This window comes from Pteronotus mesoamericanus, unplaced genomic scaffold, assembly GCF_021234165.1.
Source record: "Pteronotus mesoamericanus isolate MK-2021 breed Mesoamerican mustached bat unplaced genomic scaffold, CSHL_Meso_final contig_246, whole genome shotgun sequence".
NCBI classification, from domain to species: Eukaryota; Metazoa; Chordata; class Mammalia; order Chiroptera; family Mormoopidae; genus Pteronotus; species Pteronotus mesoamericanus.
Genome location: NW_026555104.1, coordinates 5,879,851 through 5,903,325, shown reverse-complemented (window position 1 = coordinate 5,903,325; position 23,475 = coordinate 5,879,851). Strand labels below are relative to the sequence as shown.

At 49.4% G+C, this 23,475-nt stretch overlaps 1 protein-coding gene across 3 annotated transcripts in view; it reads left to right on the top strand.

Annotated features, from left to right (window-relative positions):
- The window catches only part of SLC39A11 (solute carrier family 39 member 11), a 250,970-nt gene that overhangs the window by 190,502 nt on the left and 36,993 nt on the right, over positions 1 to 23,475 (top strand). For all 3 annotated transcript variants that reach the window (XM_054573113.1, XM_054573111.1, XM_054573110.1), the window contains one exon: positions 9,369 to 9,438. In XM_054573113.1, coding sequence (XP_054429088.1) covers positions 9,369 to 9,438 — 70 coding nt within the window. The remainder of the gene's footprint in view (positions 1 to 9,368; positions 9,439 to 23,475) is intronic.

Genomic DNA, 23,475 nt, shown 5'->3' with positions numbered 1-23,475 from the left:
AATCCTCTGGCAAAGGCATCTGCTCAGCCTCTGGTTGACTGTTTTTTCTGCTAGAATCCCCTTCAGCAAGCCCACTGCCCCTTTATCACACAGCTGTCCGATCAACAGCCATTTTATCACCTGGTTTCCAGCACTCTGTCCTGACCTGATCTGTAAGATAGTACAAACTGTAGACTGCGTGCCACAGTCACAGTCAACCAAACCAAGCAAAGTAAAGAATCGTGTTCACCGAACTCCACCCAGGCCTCCTTCCCAGCCTTCCGCTGTGGTACCTCAGCAAGAGCTGGAGCAATGCCAGCCTCAGAAGCAATGAAAGGGGATGGTAATGGCTTCTGGAGCACTTGCTATTTTTAAGCCACTTTAGTTTACATTTTTCAAGTATAATCCTTCCCAGCATGCTTAGGTGGAGATACAATCAATGTCTTCATTTTAAAGATAAGAGAGCTGGATGCCAGGTAACTTGCTGCAGGTCGTACAAGGCTTTGGACCTCCGTCTGTCAAGCCCCAACTCGGCTCTTCGCACTTGTCTAAGATCAAGTGTGGGCTTGGTCCAGGAATCCCAGCCACCACCATTCACTCCCCAGGGAAAAAGAATTCTATTTGTTGGCCGATTGCAGTGTCCTCACAGCCCACGCTGGGATCAACATCACCTATGTCTGCTGTAGTCCCCTCCTCCATCAGCTAACCCCTGGCTTCCTGCTCGGCAGTCACGGCCCCTGTCTGCTTTGCACCTCATAAGAAACACAGGATTGCACGAACCAGCACGAGTGCAGGTTCTCCGTGGTGTGACCGAGAGAGGACAGCCCGTGTGCAGAGCTGGTGATAAAGCAGGTGGGGGAGGATTCTCCCAGGCCAGCTGATCTGTCTTGGGAGCCTCACGGATCAAATCTGGTGTTAATTAAAAGAAGACCTCTGGGCTTTGAGCACCTTGCTGGATGAATTGCATATTTTACGACTATTTGGCATTTACGTTAGGCTTTAAATGTGCCAAGTGCTGTGCAGTGATTTATGGGACCCTCTATGCTGCTCTTTGCTGGGAGGCACCTCGTTCAGCCAGCTGTCGCAGACCTGTTACTGGTTCATAATGAGACCCAAAGCCATGCTCCCATCTTCTTTCCTCCCTGGCCTTTTGTTTGCTCATTGTAAAGACACCATGGCCTCTGGATAGGTTTAATCCTTTCCAGCTAGGAGGGATCGCTGGCAGCATTCCCCCGGTAACTTCCTTCTGGAGGTTTGTGAAACTTGGAAATGGGGAGAGCCACAGGGGTGACTTTGGGCTACACTTCCCCCTCTCCGTATTGGAACTCCCTGCCATCTCAGAACAGTTTTCTCCAAAGTGGATCTGGCCGAGAGAGCCCTGTGAGTGGTGGGTGGGAACCTTCAGTGGGCAACGTGGTCCTGGGGGCAGGGGTCTCCCCCACTGACAGGGCAGAGCCTCCACTTGCAGCCCCTGGGTCTCAGGAGGACAAGAGAGCCAGCTGGCCCCCGGTGCCTGGCACCCCTTGGCACAGCATATGCTTGCTTGGGGAGAAACGGTGCAGGCCACTCCTGACTGTCTCATGTCCTTTCATCTCCCTGCCTCAGCATGCGCTTCCCAGTATATCACCATGTCCCTTACCTACTGTGAATTTGTCAGATCTGAGCAACCAGACACTTCCCTGTATGCCAGGGCCTTTGGAAGTGGGGCGCCACCCTGTGGCCAGGTGATGGGACAGAGGGCTCGGGGAGCAGACCATGGGGCCTGCCTGGCCCCTGCACCAGTCCGATCTGTCCCTGTGCCTGCAGGTTCATCCTTTCGGGAGAGGGCAGCCAAGGTGTGGCCGCAGTGCGCATGGGCGGGGGAGCTGGCCAGAGATGTGAGTCTGGACACGAAGCAGGCTTCTCGGTCAGAACAGCTTAGCACTTTCTGCCCCAGCAGAGGCCCCCTCTCCCCCTTTCTCTGTGGGAACACAGGGATCTGATCTTTGTCCGACTGTCAAAAACAAATTGTCAAAAGCGAATTGAAATTGACTCTTGGAGATGGATGTTTAACAAGGTGCTTTCACTGGCTGTTTAAAGAAGCTGCTGTATCCGTCTGTCCTCGTTCGTGCCAGCCAGCCGGGGGAGGGCCGCCTCCTGCACAGTGGCTGAAGTGGCCCCCTCTACGAGGCAGCAGTGACTGCAGGGAGCAGTGTTCTGGGTCCATCACTGTGTAAGCGGAGCTCAACAGGACACAGTGGAGCGTGTCAGAAAAGTACACTTGCCTCCGTGAATTAGCAAATGGTTATTTTAATTAGAGGAGGATTCATGTTAGAGAACCTTCAATTATCGGCACCCCTTAAGAAACTCTAAGACAGGACTTCATTCATATTGATAAGAATTTCAGTTGAATTCACCTCTCCTGACATTCACCTCAGTTTTTCCTACTTCCTAATACTTAACTTTATGAAATATGGATAGCAGAGTTCAGAATCCACAGTAGGAAAGTGTGTCAAACTACTTTCTCAAGAAGGTAACTCTTGTCCTGGCCGGTGTGGCTCAGTTGGTTGGAGCGTTGTCCCATAACAGAAGGGCTGCAGGCTTGATTCCCGGTCAGGGCACATACCCAGGTTGTGGGATCCATTCCCAGTTTGGGCACATACTATCCTTGGTCAGGGTGTGTAGAGGAGGCAACCAATTGATGCTTCTCTCTCACATCAGTGTTTCTCTCCCTTCCTTTCTAAAAACAATGAAAAAATGTCCTCAGGGAAGGATAAAAAAAAAAAGAGAAAGAGAGAACTAAGTAGCTAATTCTCATCCTTTGTAGGGACTTTGCCAGACTCCAGTGGGATTCTGTGGCAATGCCTGGATAGTGGTACCAACCTTTTATTTAGTAAACTGGGCTATGATCAGAGTTCCTGCCTTTCTGTTTCTCTTCCTACCAGACATCGGAGGCCAAAGACAGGCTGCGGGGTGAGGGGAGTCCCTATATCGTGGGCTAGTCTCTGCAGAAGACTCAGCCATGTGGTGGGGTCAGAGCGGGGATCAAGACCAAGCCTGTCCCCGCCACCTTGTGGTGTGTCTAAGCTAGAGAGGGTGACTCTGCGACAGCTGAAGGCCAGGAAACCCGTACGTCGCGTGGGTAACACACCTCTGTAGTACGGCGTGACCTTTCCTCCTCACCTAGCATGTCACCCTCTCCTTGATCTGTGACAGAGCCCAGGCGGGCAGGGACAGAGGAGGAGCAAAGGCTGAGCCCACCCAGTACTCCTGGAGGCTCCTGGTGCTGCTGGGGGCGGCCGTGCCCCCTCCTCATGGCCCCTACGGTTCCCTCAGCGGCAAATGCTTCAGCACAGTTATTTCTGTTTTATTGAATGAGCTGTTAGGACCTGGGAATGTGTAAGTGGAGGTTCAGGCTTCCTCTAGAGCTGAGTTCATATTCATGTGGAAGCATCGTCTGGCCAGAAGGGCCATTATGAGGCCACCTCTCCATTCTCCCCAGCTGCCTCCCCGCCGCTCCTCTCCCCCCAACCCCGTCATCCCTGACTGCGGAGTAGCTCACCGCACCACCACCAGACCGCTCTCCACCAGGGAGGGACACTCAACTTTCCCAAAACAAAGTTTCAAAGTATGTTTCAAGAACCTCTTCACTCAGGATGATTCCCCCCTTGCCCAAATCCCTGTGGCTGCAATTTCAGTCATTTTTCTCTCTTTCCATCCTCAGTGAGGTTGGGAACAAGGAAGTGTTCCCACCATTTCATGTCATTTTTCTGCCTTTAGGATTTGTTGGTGGTAGTGGTGGCCGTGTTTAACATGTATTCACCACTGCATTCATTTTAATATTTTTTAAAGCAAGAAGGAGTCACAAGTCACACCGTCATCCCTCATGTCCTGCGGGGCCTTTGTGTTGATATTTTCTGAACCACTTTTGGCTACATTTAGAATTGGTACCAAGAGCACTTGAACCAGACACCCAGCTGGAGCAGTGAATAGCATGTTACAAGCAGGTTTGGTGGCCCCCACAGACTTGCCTGAAGGGCCGAGATTGTCTAACATGGGCACAGGGTGGAGAACTGGCCTCTCGGCAGCACGGGAAGGACTGAGGTTCAAGTTCCAGTAGGAGCCCCATTGTCAAAGCCACACAGGAGGAAGGCAGTCGTGAGCTGCCCTGAGGGATACAGCCTCTGGAATGGGAAACGAGAGCCTGGGTTCGACCACCCTGCGACAGCTGAGTTCTGTTGCAGAAGCTCCATCTGGGTGAGACCATCTGACAGCCAGGCCCTTATCCAGAGGAGATTAGCAGGGGCGGGGTGGGGGGGGGCGATGTGCACCTGAAGGATGTGCCCATAGCAGCTCTGAGAAGACTGTTCCCATGCCAGCAGGGGTTTGGCTGAACCAAGATAACCACATTGCTCTGCCCCACCTGGGCGTTCCTTCCATTTGTGCGTGGGACCTGTGATTGTCTGGTGGGGCAGAAGGTACACAGATGCCGCTGTTTTGGAGATTGGGAAGGTCTCCTACAGAAGACCTGTGAACTCTGCCCAGGGCCCTTAAAACTAAGAGCTGTTAGCCCTCAATGAAAAAGAATACTGGATGCTATGGTCTGAATGTTTGTGTCCCCCTGCCTCCCAATTCAGAATTGAAACCCTATCCCCCAAGGCTATGGAATTAGGAGATGGGGCCTTTGGTATAGGTCACTAGGTCATAAGGATGGAGCCCCCATGAATGAGGTTAGTGCCCTGATAAAAGAGGACCCAGAAAGCTCCTTGTCCCCTTCCACCACCTGAGGACACTGGGAGAAGGTACCATCTATGAGCCAGACATCGAATCCACTGGCATCTTGATCTTGGACTTCCCAGCCTCCAGAACTGTGAGCAATAAACTTTGGTTGTATGTAAGCCACCCAGTGTACGATATGTTAACAGCAGCCCAGAAGGACTTAGACACAAGTTTTTAATTTCATTTCACTTTCCTACTACCTACTTAAACTCCAAGAGTGTTCTAGAGTAGTTTTAAAATCGTGGTCAAAGTACCCCTTGATGGGAGGTCAGTGGTACTTGAGTGGGGACAACTTTTCCCCCAGGGGACATTAGGTAGTATCCGGAGACATTTTTTGATTGGCACAACTTCTGGAGTGGGCGTGTTACCGGTGTCTAGTGGGCAGAGCCTGGGATGCTGCTCCTCATCTTACTACGCACAGACCAGCCTCTTACAGCAAATGTCAGGAGTGAGAAACCTGCTCTGAGCACATCATTCTGGAAGCAAAGCATTGTTATCCTTCCTTGGCATTTACAAGAACTTCAGATAACATACCAGGATGTGAGGCCAGGTCCTCTGCTTTTCCCAGCGGAGGATGAGGGAGAGGAAGATTCAGAGAGGACAGGGAGGCAGGGAGAGGCAGGCACAGCCTCCTTCCAACTGCAGGAGAAGACAGGACTGGACTGGCTCAGCGTTAGAGCTGATCGTCAAGTTTGTCCTCAAGACTCCGCCTCGCCCTGCTGGACTCCTAATACCAGGTTCCTGGTTTGTTTTCCCCCTCTTTGCACCTGAGTTAATGGCAGTAGCTGTGAACAGAGGCTGTGGCTTACTAATAATATCCCACTCACTTTGGATTTTGTCCTAATTACCTTCCTAATTTGCACTTTTGCTGGAACACCTGGGGTGTGAGCTCTAGTTGGCATTTTTCCTCTGCGCCTTTCCTCCCAGGGGGCTCTTTCAACCATCTGTTGGTCTTCAGTGGCTGCCTGAATTCTCTTATTTCAGTTCTCTCCTTCCTGTGGAATTTGTCTTGGCCTTCCATTAGTTTGACTCTCAGGTGTTTTTCCACCTTCAGACATGATAGCAGTTAACATTCTCTTCTGCCATGACCTCTCCTTCCTCTTCCCTTTTCTAAATCACAGGGAAACATTGGCTGCCTCCCTTGGCAGCTTGTGCTTTTGGGGTAGGGGTCATGGTTCCCTCCCCTGGAGTCCGAGGAGCGCAAGGAAGAAGGGCCTGCTTCTTTGCCACCCATCACAGAATGTGATGGCCAAAGTACACATTGTCATGGCCAAGGCATAGGGCAGGGCAGAGGGGCAATGTATTGGCTTTGTCCCGGCCTCCTCAGGAAACAGATTCATTGCCAGCTCCAGCTGCTGCGCCTGGGAGAAGCCACAGCTAGAGTCAGCAACCTGGGGTGGAGGGAGAGGGACAGACTGAGGTGCAAGGCCTGGCTCTGCCCCTTGACCCTGGGGCACTTTGGGCAGGCCCTTTCTTTCCTCCCCAACCCCCCAGAGCCGTTGTGGGCATTGATGTAAATCAGTGTGCTAGCCTGTGTGCTAAATAATCAGGAAGGCTCAGTGCGCTAATCACTGTGGGGCCTGTTGCTCTGGGCTGTGCTATCATTTCTGTCAGGGGACCCCAACCTCCAGGCCGTGGGCTGGTAGCAGTCTGGGTCTGTTAGGAGCTGGGCCGCACAGCAGGAGGTGAGCTTGAATGTAATAATGTGCCCGAATCATCCCAGAACCATCCCCCCAGCCCCCACCCCAGCCCATAGAAAAATTGCTTCCCACCAAACTGGTCCCTGATGCTGAAAAGGTTGGGAACTGCTGATGAACATTAAAACCACTACTTATGAGACAGCTTTTCCAGCTTTTCTCATAAAAGTGCCAGACATTGTTGTGCGCTTTTAATGGAGTTTTTTTATATACATTATTTTTTTTTGTATTTACTTTGAAGTGAAATATCCATTAATGTAAATTGTGTTTATTTTTATACTTTAATTTTCACTAATTTTGCTTGTCAGAAAAAGGCAAAATAAACTTTTTATCTTCAAGGGAAAGAAACCACTAATCAGAGCAAAATCTTTAACAAAAGAACCAACCAGCTGTTGTTTATGGTTTAGAAAAAAAACAAATAAGTTTTTCAAAGAGAAGGGCTTGTTCCTGTCTGTCAGAAGCACCCCTTCTAGCCGCCCTCGCTTTTGACAACTCTCCCCAGGGTGTCACCTTGCCCAAGACCCACAGTTACTGATGGGAGTGACCTGTGGTCTCCACTGTGCTGGCTCTAAACAACCGTGAGAACAGTAGGTTTGTAGACGCCGGACTCCCCGAAGGTAGCAGGTGGCCAGATAGAGGCATCTCCGATGTCCTCTAACTTTGTATTCTCATGACCGTGGACGTGGGCGGCTCCTGATCTCCAGGCGCTGTACAGAAAGACGCTGCCTCCTCCCTGGTGGGAAGCATATCTGAAAGCCGTAGACATACCAGTCATAACCTGTCTTGAAATTCAGCCCTCAGCAATATCCGGCAGCTCCCCTGCAGCACTGTTCTTGCCTGCCCCTTTCTGAAGCACATCAGAGGCATCGCACCAACCTAAAAATGTTGAACACGTATCCAAACCCCTCCCTACAGTCATGGCTTCTACCCTCAGGGACGTTTCTGGAAGAGGAGGGAAATGAACAACCAGCTGTGGAGAGTGAAGAGTCTGGACCTCAGAATCCTAGCCCACCTGGGTTCTCAGAGCTTCCCCGTCACCTTTCTGCTCTGATCCATGAAGTGGAGGTGACAGCTTTTCACCTCTGGTTCATGTTCAAGGCTTCTAGCCCAGGGCCCGGTATAAAAAAGGCCACCCTGCCACCACTACCATCACTACTTCTCAAGAGAAAGACCACAGAGAGGTGGAGCTCTTGAATACAAGGCCAAATTTGGAACCTGGAATCAGCTGAGAGGAAAGACTTAATGAACAAAGATTCAGCCTTTATTAAGAATTGACATCAAGAGAGTTAAAAATAAATAACAATGAGGAAAATTTCAAAACCTCCCTTCTGAAAAGTCTGGCTGTTCTGACGTGTTGCCTCTGCTGGCCACGCCAGCTGAGAGCCCTCGGAAGGAGGGTGTTAGGGGCGTCTCCTCAGCCTGCTGCGGTGTGAGTCCTGCCTGCTGGGGCTGGGCCCGGGGGCCTCGCTGCTCTGTCTGGTTTTGGAAAGCCCCTGGCTTCTGGGTCTGGCAGTGGCCCAAGTCATTCCTCGTGCCCTCTGGCGTTTCTCCCACCTCTAACACCCTAGCACTCTGAATTCCACGCTATCGTTAGGAGAAACAAGAGCAGATATTCAGTGGGGCACCAGGACCCCAAGTTCTCAACCGGCAGCTTCTCGTGGCCACAGTCACCCCATAAGGTCCCCAAAGAGACTGAAGCACAGGAAACATTTTATGCTTTAGCCGCTAAGGCTGAGCAGGTCTTTGGATGAACCAGATTGAATCACAGGTAAACTCGTTCACCTTAACACAGGTCAAGCTAAAGGGGCCCTATTGTCCCCACATGCCTCCTGGAGTCATTATCATTATTGTTGTACAATCCCAGTGTCCTTGGCCCACTCTAAACAGAACACAAGCACAAAAAACAGGGAGTTCAAAGAGATAGTGAATCCCAAAAGAAGACAAGCCCTCCTCACTCAGTAGATTTTGCCCTTTTCCTTCTTCATAACAATGGTTGGTTCTTGCCCCCAAAACTCTTGGTCCTGAACCTGACCAATGCTGTAATTTTATTACCTATTTGCATGGAGACTGAACCCTCCCACGGACGTCAGGAAGTGTCTTAACATCGTGCTTCTACCCCAGGGACCCACGGCCACTGGGACAGTTCCACTTTCTTTCAAAGCCTTTACCTCTGCATCAGATGCTGTAGACTAGCATCTCCCTTCCACCTCTGCTCATAGTCAGGGTGCTGGTGAACTTGGCAAGCTCACCGGGCCCACTGGACAGGACTTGGAGAACCATCTCATCCATCCCCAACCTTCAAGCTGGACGGTAGCAGCATCATCTCATAGTGAACTGACAGTCTATACCGCCTGAGGATGGCTTGTCACATATCTGCAATGACAACATTGGGCCACCATATCAACCTTGGACTTTTTGCTCAGGAGCTAATAAAACCCTGTATGTTTAGGTTAGGGGTCATCAAACTCTGTAAAGGGCCAGGTGGTAAATATTTTAGATTTTTGGTCCATACGGTCTCTGTCACGGCTACACAGAACCAGCCACAGATGGCTCATCAACAAATGAGCATGGCTGTGTGCCAATAAAACTTTATTTATGCACACTAAAATTATATAATTTTTACATGTTATGAAATATTCTTTCTCTGATTTTCTTTTCAACTACTTAAAAATGTAAAAATTGTTTTTGGCTTACAGGCAATACAAAAATAAGCAGTCAAAAATTTAAAAAATTGCGATTAAAAAATAATGAATAAATACATAATTTTTTTTTAAAAAGACAGTGTGCTCGATTTGGTCTCCAGGCCATAGTCTGCTGACCCCTGAATGTTTTGTTACTAGTAGTCTACACAACCTTTCCTAACACTGTGGCAGCGATGAGCATTATTGGGAAATTATTCCTAGCCCTTAATGCTTTTTTTAATGTGTGTTTCAGAGGGTCTTGCTGTCGGAGTTGGATTTGGAGCTGTAGAAAAGACGGCGTCCGCCACCTTTGAGAGCGCCAGGTAAGCCAGCACCTGCTGCCCTGGCACAGGGCCCTGCACCCCACGGTGCTCCGGAGACGCGTGTTACCCAGATGAGCACCCCCACCTGCACACGGCCAAGACTGGTGAAGGTGGGGAGGCGCTCAGGTGAAGGCCATACCTGCGAGAGGTGCCCCCTCAAACGAGCAGGTTTGGGCCAACTTTTCCATGTGTGCTCTCTAGTGGGTAGCCACCTTGAAAACACCACATGGATATCATTGTGTGCTGTTGTCTAAAGACAGAGGGCGTATAGTAAAAGGTAAAGGGGGTCAAATATATGATGTCGGAAGGAGATTTGACTTTGGGTGGTAAACACACAATGCAATATACAGATGATGTATCCTAGAATTGTACACTTGAAACCTATACAATTTTATCAGCCCATGTAACTCCCCCACCCCCACAAAAAAGACTAAAGACAAAAAAGCGTAACACAGGCAGCATTTGATGCCCCAGTGGCTCCCTCCTCTTAGAAGCCCTCCTTTCTCTGCCATGACACCGGCCTTTCCTGGTTTTCGTTCCCCCCCTGCCACCCCCTTACGTCTGCTCCTTTGCAGGCTCTTGCGGGGGGCTTCTCGTCCTATGGTCCCATGGAGAAAACCAGATGAGACAGGAGGTAGGGTGGGGCCTTTAGAATGTAAGAAATGTCTCCGCAGTCAAGGACTAATTTTGACTCATAGTGCCCTGCGGGCTGCATTTCCAGCACCAGGCGTGGGGCGGGGAGTTTGGTGCTTTGTCCCTCGGCACAGCCATTTTGATCTTGGCTTCGGTGAGAACGTGAGAGACTTCAGAGTCGGGCAGCATCCAGTGGGTGAGGAGCTCAGAGGGGCTGACCCCGTCCGCATTCCAAGGCCAGGTCCTCCCGGAGCACAGGGGACAGAATGCGTTTCGGAGGGCCTGTGCCCCAGGCATTGCGTTCACAGGCCTGGCTTCCTGGTGGCACCACGTTTCCCATGACATCAAGATGTCAACTCCGATGTCCCTCTATTCTGTCACCTGCACTTTCTGCCAATCCTTATAAATATTTCTAAAGAAAGTAGAACAAAAGCCTTTCCGGCCCAACTCTGCCCTTCCCTTGACTCTCCCTGAGTTCCGCAAACCCTCAGGACCCTGGAGTGGGGACTGGACCTGGCCGCGGGCATCTATAGCGTCAGCCTCGCAAAGCCCTCTGCTCAGCAGCATCACTGGGAGCTTTTTGTGGCCCCACACTTGAGCCCCGTTGAAGCCTGTAGTATCAGCATCACTGTCCTGGAGTGTCCTGGGGTGGGGGTGTCCCCCTGAAATGCAGACTGCAGAGAGGCAAAGAGCTCTCCCTCAAGCGGACCCTACCCTTCAGCCCATTTTCCTCACAAATCCTATCTAGCTTGTGGTTGGGGGTTTTCCTTTCTGAAGGCCTGTGATCTTCCTCTTGACTGATAAAATGCAGAACAGCCCCTGTCAGGACTGATTAGGTTTCTCTGCCCTGAACCTGAGCTACAGACCTGCGTTAGTGGGAAGATGGGGACTAGGGGATGGGAGGGAGGGAGGAAAGAAATGAGAGAAAGACAGACTAATTGTTTGGGGGAGGGGTGCAGAAATAAAATCATCAGATAATTAAACACATCTCTTAAAAGAGAGAGGTTTTGCCTTTTAAAATTCCAGCTCTGTGAGATTAAGAAGTGGCGTACCTCCAACACGACGTGGAAAGGTTAAAAATAAAGGAATGGAAAAGGATACAAGGTGAATGCTGATCAAAAGAAAGCAGGTGTTACAATTTTAGTACCAGACAAAACAGACATGCAGGTAGAAAGCTGTATACAGAAGAAAGGTCAGTCCTTAATGACAGGAGAAACAACGCACCAGGATGATACAATGGTCCTGCATTTGTGTGCACCTAGCAACCCAAGCGTCACACTTCTTAAGAAGAGCTGTCAGAATGGCAGAGGAAAACAGGCAAAACCTCCATCGCAGTGGGTGAGCACCTTTCCCATCCCTGACACCGATAAAACAAAAAATTTACAAAATGTGTTTAATGGACATAAATGGAACCCCGACCCGGCAACTGGGAAGCTTACCTTCTTTTCAAGCACACGTATGCATGTTTTTCAATTGATTAGAGCCACAGAGGTCAGAACAGCCCCATATCATTACCGCTCAGACCACAATCTCTGACCTCAATGCGATGTCATTAAAAATTGATGACATGAGGCAGCGCAAATAATGTTAGTGCACGGCTGAACCTGTGGGCACCATGAAGATTAGCACAGCAGGAGCTCCGAGGGTGGGACACAAACTAACTTATCTAATGAGTGGGTGGAGGGCACGCTCTTCCTCCTCTTCATCGAATGGGGCCAGTAGTGTGGAGTGAGTCCGCTTGGATAGGTGGAGATGATAAGGCAGGTAATATGGTGAGCAGGGTAGGTCCCAAGGTGTTTGCAGGGCTGGTACATAGACGTGTCACCAGGGTAGAGTTCCCATGATGCCTTGTGGAAGGGAAGGCCGATGATGAGTTGGCCACTGTGATGGTGCTGAGGCAGGTAATGAAAAGCCTGGGAGATGACTGAAGCACTAGCCTGGCTCCCGCGGAATGACTGGGGCCGGGGAGGTAGATGGACCAGCATGAAAAGCTCAGCAGTTGAACTACTATGTACTGACCACCCACAGCTATGCGTTTTAGCTGCGACAGGAAGAAAGCAATGTGACAATGACCGATGGCAGAAAGAGGTTTTAAATGCAGAACGAATAGACAGCACTTGTCAGCTGATTTTGTGCAGAAGGGAAAAGGGAGAATTCAAGTTCAGGTGTCCAGGAGACAGGTAATCTTATGGTGCCGTGTGGAGGCAGCTGAGAGGGGAGGAAAAATGGACTTGGGAAAAGAAAAGGGTTTCCCAGCAGGTGCCATATACACAAGCTGTCTGAGCCAGGCAGATTTTCCTGTTCATTTAGTGTAGGGGTGAGCAGCCTGCGGTCCGTGGACCAAAGTCAGCCCAACACGCATTTCGGTAAATGAAGTTCTGTTAGAACACAGCCACACCCGTAGTTCCCATATTGCCTGCAGCCCCTCCCATGCTGCAATGGTTGAATTGTGTAACTGCCACAGAATCGTCAGGCTGAAAGCTGACAATATTTACTAGCTGGCCCTTTACAGAAAAAGTGTGGAGACCCCTAGGTTAGTGGACACAGCCCATAGGTTTAGTTAAGGTTCATCATCAAACACCCGACACCAACAATAATTTTTTGTGACTCCCTACTGCTTCTTAAGCATCTGGAAGCAGGCTGTTCTCTTGTCTCACCGCTGGCATTATAATCCCTCACAAGAAAAAAGTAAAAAGTAAATGCTGTAGAAAGACAGTGTCTTCAGGTCCCACTTGTTTCCCTGATGGGAAAGAGGACAGGTAGGCCCCTAGCATGTAATGTGTGTATAGCTGCTGCCATCTAGTGTTCAGGTGCTGTTACTTCACCTTTATGCGGCCCTGTCTAACAGTCTCTTCCCCTCCTGCCTCCTTTCTTTCTCATTAGATGACTTGCTTGGGGCCATTCATTCACAATTCCACCTCCCCTGAATGCTGAAGAATCTTAGCCAGCAAAGGCCAGCCCATAGTTCAAGGGAAACACAGCTTGCTTCTTTCTGATCTGCGCCCTCGCAATTTCTTTTGGTTTCACTACAAAGAAATTCTTCAGACTGCATGTCTTGGGGAGTTTGGCTGCTTCAGTGATTTTCCCTTCTGAAGTGTCACTACCTCCAGAGAACATGTTTTCCAGAAAGGAAACATGTCCTCAGCTCTCACTTAACTCAGTGGCGGCCATAATTCACACCAGCAGGGAGGGCAAGGTTATTTATGCCTAAACATTTGGCTTCCTGTATTACTTCCTGTTGAAGCTTTGACTAGGCACACATTGGAAGGTGTTTGTCATCCACGGACACGCCCTGCCCATCCTGGAGCAGGCTTGCGTGTCACAGAGGGGTGGGCTGCAGACCTTGCCATATGCCACGGATAATCCACAGAGCACATCCCCACTGTGCACCTGGGTGTGTTCCCTGCCGAGCGCCTGACCAGCTCATGCTGTCCAACACCAGACACACTGCAAAGGATGCTGGGTGCATTAGCCTGCCTTTGGACCCAAGATAGCTCATTAAGTTACATGTGGAGACCCTAAAACAAATTTTAAAATATACATTTGCCTCCCAGATCCAAGAGTAAAATATAAGTCAGATACGACCTTTTGCCTGGCCTAAAAACCAATATGTATGTTGATATATTAGCAATCATTTAAGACAACAGCCATTAGTCAACTAAGCAGCTGTTTGTTTAGCAATAAAGACAGCAATAAACAGAGTTTCCAGGTCATTAGTCAGCACCGGCCAGTGATGAGTGCGTCTGTATGTGTAAGACCTATTACATCTGTGCATCTGTATGTCCAAGTAGACCCCGTGCTTTCGTTCCAGTATATTTTTGAAATTGGTTCCAGTATATGTTTCAATATTCTTGAAAACAGGTTTGCAAGTTAAATGCGGAGAAGTTGGAGAGGAGACTTGGTGTTTGTGGTGGGGAGGGGTGTCAGAGAGCTGAAACAATAACTCTTCTCATCCGAGCTCACTCAAGCATTGTTTAGGAAGCAAGCTGCCTCCACATCGCCAGCTGCTCTGGGGGTGCCCCCATGCCTCCCTGCAGCAGGGACAGGTTCCTAGACTTCTGGAGAGTCCTGAGGAGATTCCCTTCTTCAAAGATGCCACTCTTGACCCTCTCCCTGCCCTCTGCATTGGGTCTCCGCCTTCCCCAGGGAGGCCAGAGCCCAGCCTTGTCTTCCTGGAGAGTGGTCTTCAGCCTGAGAAGTGGAACCCCAGGGTGAAGACAGGAGGGTGTCTAGGGGAGGAAATACTTTCACTCCCGATCCAAGCACTCCCACGCCTTCCACTGCGGAACAGCACACACTCTCCTCCTCCTCAGCCCCCTCCCGCCCTTCATTCACTTCAGCAGAATTAAAAGTAAATTCTTGTGCTGTTGTTTATTTGCAATAGCAGATTGAGCTCTCAATTTTATTGTATGCAAACAAGCTCTTCTCTTGAACCCATCAAACTACTTTGCCTGGAATTTTAGAGTAGTCTGTAGGCAGCTCCTCTTACATCTCTTTCCAGTCCACCCACACGATGATAGCCTTACCTTGAATTATTAAGAGATGGAACGTGAGGTGTTAGCTGGCAGGCAGTGGTTGTCAGACAGCGCCACCATGTGGTAGTTCTACTTCATAGCTTGGTAGGTGACGTACAAAAATGACCAAGGTAGGGAGCAGAAGGCAATTGAGAGGTGTGATGTCTGAGACGGTGTGCGGCTCCTCCAGAAGTCATACCTACAGAAGTTAAGGACCATGTACATAGATACACAAGTTTATAAAAATGCTCTGTGCATTTTCAAAATAGTGGCATCTTCATACTCCTGCTCCTTTGACGCTGATGCTGCATTCTTCATTGAACTCAGCACCTACATGTGTCCATAATCATCTTATTTATTTTCCTGTATCAGACAAGAACAAGATAGCTGTTACTGATCCTACACAGAGAGGAAGAAATAGTATGAAATGGATGATGAAAGGACAGGAAGCCACTCTCTACTCCTCTGACTGTTTCTACCAGGAGAGGAAAATACAAGTGCCAAGAGTCCTAACTTTGGCACATTCGAAAATCATTAAGATTTTTATGTCATTTTAGGGGAAACACATTTATTTTCGTGATGACATTTTTAAAATAATGTTATTTATTTATCATTCCTGGAAGGAAAGAGAGAGGGCCTAAAGCTTGCCAGACACCTGGGCAAAGGCAGACTAAGATGAGGCGGTTTCTCACAGACAATTTTGGGCAACAGCTAGTCAAGTCATAAATACCTTTTTATCCATCCACCTGTCCATTCACTTCACAGAAATATTACTGAGCCCATTGTGTGGATAGACCACATTTTGTAAATCCATTTATTTGTTGATGGGCATGTGGGGCGTTCCCACATCTTTGCTGTTATAAATAGTGCTTCTATGAACATTCGTGTGTAGGGTTTTGAGCAGACATGTGTTTTCATTTCTCTTGGGGACATACTGACGAGTGGAATTGTTGAGTCATATGGTAGCTCTATTAGCTTTTTGAGAAAGGAAGCTTTAAAAAATTACCTTATGTGCCGAAAGAAAAGGAACCAGATTAGACCAAGACTTTATTTTAACCTTTAAAGGTCAATTCCCCAAACATCGTCGTTGCAAGAGCCTTTCGCGGGGCCACTCGCCCACGTTCCAGCCCTCGAACCACAGTAATGACGAGGGTTTTGCCTACAGGCGACGCACGGAGTGCTTGCTGCGTGCTAGGCCCTGTGCTGCCCTTCACCTCATTCGCTCCCTGAATCCGCATGCAGGAGATAAGACTCATGAGCAGCCCCATTTTGCAGGCAAGAAAATCGAGGCACTGAGAAGTGTTTTGCCCGCAGCCCCACAGCTAGCAAGGAGAAGAGCCGAGTGAGTCCCAAGGGACCTGGCTCTTGACTGGGACGTCAGTGGCCCGTGAGGTGACTGGTCTGGCCAGGCGGGGTGGGAGGCAGAGTGAGAGTGTCTGGGAGTGCTTGCCTGCCCGAGTTTTCTTTGTTGCACACCCTTTTGTGTATGTGGGGTTGTGGGGTTTAAAAGCGTGGATTCTGGAGCTAGGCTACCTGGGTTCACGTCCTGTCTCAGCCACTTACTGGCTGTTTATCTGGAATGGGTTTTATTTTCCTGTGCCTCAGTTTCCTAATCTGCAAAATGAGAATAGTAATAGTATCTACCTGAACAGAATGTTCTGAGAATAAACTGAGTGTTACACACAAAACACCCAGAACAGTGTGCCTGGTGCATAGGAGGGCCATGTACTACGTGGGTATTGTTTCAGAGTGGAAGCCCAGGTGCAAGGCGCACGTGGCCCGACCTCACATTGCTTCCACTGTCCTGTGTCTTGGCTCTGTGCTCTGCGTTCTGCGCCCCAGCGGCCTTTCCTCCGTCTCCCCTTTGGCCTCCTCAGGCTGATGTTGCTGCTGTGGCTCAGCATGGCACTTGCTCTGGGTCTGCCTGGTGAGTGGCCTTCGTGTCAGTGCGTGGTGTGTGCTTTTTTCATCACATGCCCTCGCCTGGAGCAGAGCCTGGGCTGCCTCCCCTGTTCTCTGGGCGAACTAGGACTGGGCTGTGCACAGCCTGCTAGCCCCAGGGGCGTCGGGGCCTGCAGTCCTGCAGATGAGTCCACAATGGGCAGCCCCCTCCAGACGGCATAAGCTGCCTCTCTCTTGCTTCCTCCCCACCCCCCCACCCCCCCGCCCCAGTGCCCTGGACTCACACAAGTTCTCCTCTCAGAACAAGGAGGCAGGCACCAGGCTGTCCTCCTCTGTCTGCCGGGCACCAGCTTCTCCCCCGCTGGCCTCACAAGGGGCTGTTTATGCTGCCGCCCCCTCCTCCGCCACGCTGCCCCCAGCCACCCCCACCCAAGTCCCTGGCGACAGGGTTGGACATCTTGGCACGGAGGATGGATCTCTACACAACGTGCACTCTGTTTAGCCTGAAGCAGGCCCCGGGGGAGGCGCGGAACCCGCCAGGCTCTTCGCTTGCGCACAGGAGTGTGGTTTCTCTGTGGCTTTCCCAGCGCTGGAGATGACACATCCCTTTCTCTCCTCGGTCCCTGTCGCTGCCCTGTCCGCCATCCCACACAGCTTGTGACAAGCAACTCAAGGTAGAAAGCAGCTGTGTTTGCAGAGCGGACTGCTAAGGGGGCTCAGGTCCCCCTGAGGGAGCTCGGGCACGGCCTTCATGTCACAGCGTTTTGCCAGGCAAGCTAAGAGAGGCAGCTGGGGCGCTCCAGGTGGGACCAGCAGGGACAGCTGTTGTCACAAGATGTTTCCATGCCTCGTTTTGGTCTCTCTGCTCTCCCTGTGTGGAGATGAGGGTACACAGCCTGGGCGGCTTCCCTGAGGTCATGCGTATGGCAAATGGCAGAGTCAGGTTTGGCTGAGGTCTGTCTGGCGCAGAAGCCCATGAATTAGCCACCTCTGCCCGGCTCCCCCGCCCCACTTCTGCCTCTAGCAACTGTGGAACAATCTCGAAAGCCAGCATTTACTGAGTGTTTTCCCTGTGCGGATCCTGTGCTCATTGACTCATGTGTATTAGCTAATCCTTAAAGCGCCCCCCTCCATGAGGGGGAAATGAGCACCCTCGTTTTACAGATGTAGACCACACCCAGGACACACGAGCAGTAAGGGGCGGAGGCAGGATCTGAACCCAGGCCTAGGCTTGTGCCTTTGACCAGCGCCCTCTCCCGGGCACTGTGTATGTTGTGACCAGAAGCTCTGGAGAGCTGCCTCTCCGAGTGCCACAGGAAGTAGGGTTAGCGCAGCTGTGAGTGCACCCTGGCTGTGGGGGTCTGATTCTGTTGTCAAATATGTTCTTAAAATCCTGCGTCTCATTTGGCGGGCTGGGAAATAGAAGAATATAAAAATTCCCCGGTGAAGGACAGACTTGCCAGGGTATCTCACTAGAAGCAAGTATTCATGTTAAAGATTATTCAGATGTAACCCTTGCTGGGTGCTTCCGCACAGCAAGGTGCAGAGAGAAGAAAAGGGAAACTCCAAAGAGAAGGTGTGGAGGTGATTTGGGTGGCGTTGCTGCGACCTCATCTCCTGCAAAGCAAATGGACAGATGGGCCGGGTTTCCTGGGCCATGGGTCCCAGGATAAGAGGTAGTGGTTGGCTGAGTGGGAGCCCCAGGTTTTTAGAACAAACATGTTGTGGTCGAATTACATCCCCCAGCAAGGCACGTTGAAGTCCTAACCCTCAGTACCTGTGAATGTGACGTTACTGGGCAATAGGATCTTTGCAGATATAATCAGCCAAGATCGGGTAGGACCAGATTAGGGTGCCTCCTAAGTCCAGATGACTGGTGTCCTTATAAGACGAGGAGAAAAGACACATGCAGAGGAGAATGCCGTGTGACAGCACCGAGACACACAGAGGGGCCCTCCTGCTGTGGAGGGACAGGCAGAGACTGGAGTGATGCAGCGACAAACCAAGAGATGCTAAAAGTTGCCGGCTGCCCCCAGAAGCTGGAGGTAAGGAAGGAGCCTCCCCTGGAGACTCTGGAGGGAGCACAACCCCGCCGACTCCTTGATTTCGGACTTCTAGCTTCCAGAACCACGAGGATACACCTCTGTTGTCTAGCCCAGTTTGTGGCACTTTGTTACAGCGGGCACAGGAGACTCATACCCAGAGTCTCCCAGCCTCCTCCCACCTGGCTTTCTTTAGTCCCCCCAACAGTGGACACTAAGCCCTGAGCATCACTTGAATCCATATTAGTTTCCATCCCGATGCATTTTATTTCCTCCCCGCCCACCCATTTGGTGGCTTTCATTTTTTACTTCAGGAAGAGGTGAAGGTTTTGTGTTCTCCTCCACCCCTCCCCCTTAAAATCTCTCTCAGTTCAATTTGGACCAAATTGGAGAAAAGCAATGGCTTTCTCCTTTTCTCAGCGGCTGCCTTCAGACGCTGGCCCATGGGAGAGTCAGGGCTGCCCCCCTCCTGGACTGGAGCTACTAAACTGTCGTAAGAAAGAGGCCTTTGTCACGGGGACCACGGCCCTGGGCTCAGAAACAGAGACAGATTGTGCCAGAAAACAAACAACAAAAAAAAAGGTTCAACCACAGAATTCTTTGGGACTTCAGTCATCAGCCTCTCGCTTGTTCTTAAAAGACAAATTTCCTTTCTTCGGGGTAATTCCATCAGATAGGTCATCAGGTTTTAATTCTGTCCAGAGCTGAGGGCTGCCCCCGCCCGCCCGCCCCGCCACCGCCCGGGACCATCTGTGCCGGCCTCCACCCAGCTCCCTGTTTGTATTACCTCATGCCTGCCTGCCTGCAGGTTGGGGAGTCGGGGCCCCCAGGCCTGCTCAGTGGGCTGGGCAGAGGGCTTGAGGTACACACTTTTTCAGTCCAGGGAAAGAAGAAGCGATTGGATTAGCCCGCAAGGCCATGTTTTAAAAGCCTTCTTAGCCCATCAGTGTAAAGACATTTATAACTTTTCATTCTGCTTGGGAGAGACCTCGGAGATCCTCACATTTATGCAGAAGAAAAATGGAAGTAAAATGACTTGCCCAAAGCCACACTGTTCACTAACATCTGACCGTGCCTGACTCTTCAGGACTAGTGGTCAAAAGGCTGCTTCACCTAGCATGGCACTTGGGAGCAGCTGTGGACCCAGAACCTTCTCTTCAGCAAAAAGCACCTTCTTATCCTCTTAAAGCCTTCAGTGCCCTCGGACCCCTCTTAGCCAGCTTTGCCCTTGACTGTCCTTTCTCACATCCGGAGCTGATGCTCAGGTGGCCTGGGCAAGGTGCACTTCACAGACCTTGCGGGGAGCCCCCTCCCCCCACCGCGAGAAGATGGAGAGATGGATGGAGAACTTTACCTGAGCCTCAGGTTGGACAACCAGGCATGAAAGTCACCCCAGGCACCATTGAGAACATAGACTCCAGGTCTGCCCTGAACACACTGAATCAGATCTCAGGGTCAGACCACAGATCAGCATTTTCAAAAAGTTCCCGGTGGGTGCACCCACAGCGTGAGAACCATGGTTCTAGAAGTAGAGAAGTGGAGAAAGTTCCCACGGTCCCTTCTGGAGGGGGACGTAAGCTTCCCAAGCTCACGTCTTTCCTAAGCTGAGGGAGAAAGCTACCACTTCAGTACTATTTTGTGGTTTTCTGTGTACAAGTCACCTCCTTGGTTTAATTTATTCCTAGGTGTTTTTAATGCTATTATAAATAGAATTGTTTTCTTAATTGCATTTTCAGATTGCCCATTCTTAATGTGTACAAATACAAATTGGGGAGAGGGCGGGGTATATTTATTTTGTATCCTGAAACCTTGCTGAACTCATTCGCTGTAAAAAAAATTTTTGTGTGGATTGCTTAGGATTTTCCATATATAAGCTTATGTTACCATCAGATAGATATAGTTTTACTTCTTCCTTTCCAATCTAGATGCCTCATTTATCTGTCTTATCTAATTGCTGGCTGGAACCTCCAGTATAGTTGACACAAGGCGATGAGAATGGACATTCTTGTTCATGATCTTAGGAGAGAGCTTTCAGTCTTTGGCCCTTAGTATCCTTTGTGAGGTCAGCTGTGGGTTTTTCAAAGGTGCTTTTTCTATCAGGTCAAGCACCTTTTCTTCTGTTTCTGCTTGTTGAAGATTTTTATTGTGAATTTGCTGTTGGATTTTGTCAAATGCTTTTCCTGAATGCATTGAGATGATTATGTGTTTTTTATCTTTTATTCTGTTGATATGGAATATTGTACTGATTTTCAGATATTAAACCAACCCTGAATTCCAGGGTTAAATTCCACTTAGTTATGATTTAAAATTATAATTTTTTAAATATGTTGGTGGATTTGGTTTGCTAAAACTCAGGTGAGAAATTTTGCATCTGTATTTCTAGGAGGTGTTGGTCTTTAGTTTTGTTTTCCCATCATGGCTTTGTTCGGAATGGGTATGAGGGTGATACTCGCAGTCTAATTAGATATAGGGCATGAGAATGACTAGAGCCCCTGACCCTCAATTTTTTTTTTTTAATATATCTGCAGCTAGGTAGGTGTTAGTGCCTCTCAAAGAGATTGAGATTCTAAGTGAGGAAGAAGAGTATGATGAGTGTGATGATTGAATGAAGAGCAGGGGTGAGGACCCTTTGGGTTTTACCCCCTTAACCGAGGAATTGCTAATCTGTATTAAGGGAAGCGTGGTTCACGACCCCTATCCTCTCTAGGACACTTGAGGCTTGTCCTCTCCCCTTGAAAACTCATCTACATTCTAGTGCAGGAATGCAGGTCTAGTTCCTGCTTTATAAGATGCCTGAGGTTCATGTCCAATATCAAGGTGAAACTTGCTGTCAGACTCCTCACCTAGACTTGGCTCTCCCCTTGTTACTTATTTTCTGATGTGGGCTTTAGGCCTCTGGCTGTGAATTCTTCCAGCCTGGATTCCAGCCCTGTTTCCTACCTGGTCTATGGCTACAGAAGTCCTCACCCTGTACTCCACGGGTGCTCAGCTTCATTGCCCAGGCTCTGATGGCAGGTCCCGCCTGTTGGAACCTGCTCCTTCTCCTCTCCCTCTCCCTTCACCTGGACTCTTCAGACTGTCTTGTCTGTTTCAATTTTGAGCCACTTACCCATCCTCCCTCATAGGCACTGCCTTTTTTCGTTGCCCCCTTATCTCCAGGATCTTGAATTCTGTTTCTCCACCTGGACTTAACGTTTCCTGATGCCATTTGACCACACCTCTCCCCATTATGCCCACAATGTCTCATCTGTCCATACCGTTGGTCTTGGATTTATTTCTCTCGCCTGTCTCATCCTGCTGTTGATTATATCTCAGCTGTAACCCAGGTATTGACTTTCAAGGTTAAAATTCAATTTGTTTCCCTCTGTGGTTTTGTTAAATATATGAAAGCATATCCTTTGGCCAAGGGTCTTTGTAGATGGAGAAACGAGGAAGTAACACAGCTTTGCAGGAGAGGATTACTTTTAAGCTCTGCAGAAGGTTTCTCTGATCATCCAGCAAGGCACTGGAAACCTTTCAAAACAGACTGAAAACTCAAACCTTAAAATCACAAACTCTGCTTTTTGGCAGGGCTGTATCCAATGTTTTAGGTAGATAAAGACATCCCGGAAATTGTTCACGTTGTTCATCCCGCAGATGTTCTCTCCGTGTCGCCTTTTAGGTTACCTTCCATTTAAAAATGTGAGAAGAGGCCCTGGCTGGTGTGACTCAGTGGACTGGGTGCCAGCCTGTGAACCAAAAGGTCACTGACTCAGTTCCAGTGGGGGCACATGCCTGGGTTGCAGGCCAGGTCCCCAGTTGGAGGTGTACAAGAGGCAACCGATTGATGTTTCTTGCACATAAGTGTTTCTCTCTTTCTCATTCCTTCCCTCTCTCTCTAAAAATAAATAAATAAAAATCTTTAAAAAACAAATCCAGGAAGTCTTACCCCAGGGCCTGTGTTCTTAACCTGTTTCCCCCAAACATGCCCCCCCCCCATATGAGAAGGGGCAGAGGAGGGACAAAAATGAGATAGAGAGTAAGCAGTAGGTGTGTTGTCGGAACAGGCTGTCCTGAGGTGTTACTTTGGGAACATCTGTGTTCCCACAGGAACAGCAAGGTCAATTTAAACAGGAGCCACTGCCAGAGTTATCATGAAAAATACAATTTCTGGGCCCTGGAGGGGAGACTATCTGAGGACGTGGCTGAGGAGAGCTCACCTCACTTTAGGTGAATTTAATAAAAGGAAACTTGCAACCAGACATACCCTAGGAAATGTTTTGAATTACACAGATAAATAAAATGTCACAAAATCATCCAGATAGGAAAAGCAGCTTACTTATAAAGGGATTAAATTCAGTCTGATCAGAAATTAGCACAAGCGAAAAGGGACATTCTTGGAAAGGAGACAGGAAATTAGGAGCAGAGAAACCTGCGGCCTCATGAACCAAGGAAATTGGGCCTAAAAATCAAAATCAGTCAACCGCTCTCTCTCCCTCCCTCTCTTCCTCTATCTCTCTCTTACACACACACACACACACACACACACACACACACACTCTCTCTCTCTCTCTCTCTCTCTCTCTCTCTCTCTCTCTCTCTCTCCCTTCACTTTTTATACACAGCTCAATAGGGTAGTTGGTCCATAACTTCATTGTCCACCAGCCACTGTCCATTGAATAACCTGTTCTTTGATAAATATTAGTTAACTGAGAGAGGAAAGATGTTTGAATCAGCTCATGTCTGTTCAGGGAGAGACCCTCACACAACAGGTCAAGCACCAGCCTGTATGTTGGTTTACCTCAGACCAGGTATTCACTCTTGGTCCAAACGGAGGGAACCCCAATCAAAAAAAGAGCTCAGCTCTTTTGTGGTCAAGCAAATGAATTGAAAAAGAAAAAGGCCGAGTGTCTGAGCCTGGGTCTCTTAGAAAACAGAGCCTAAGGCAAAGGGACACACTACAGTTT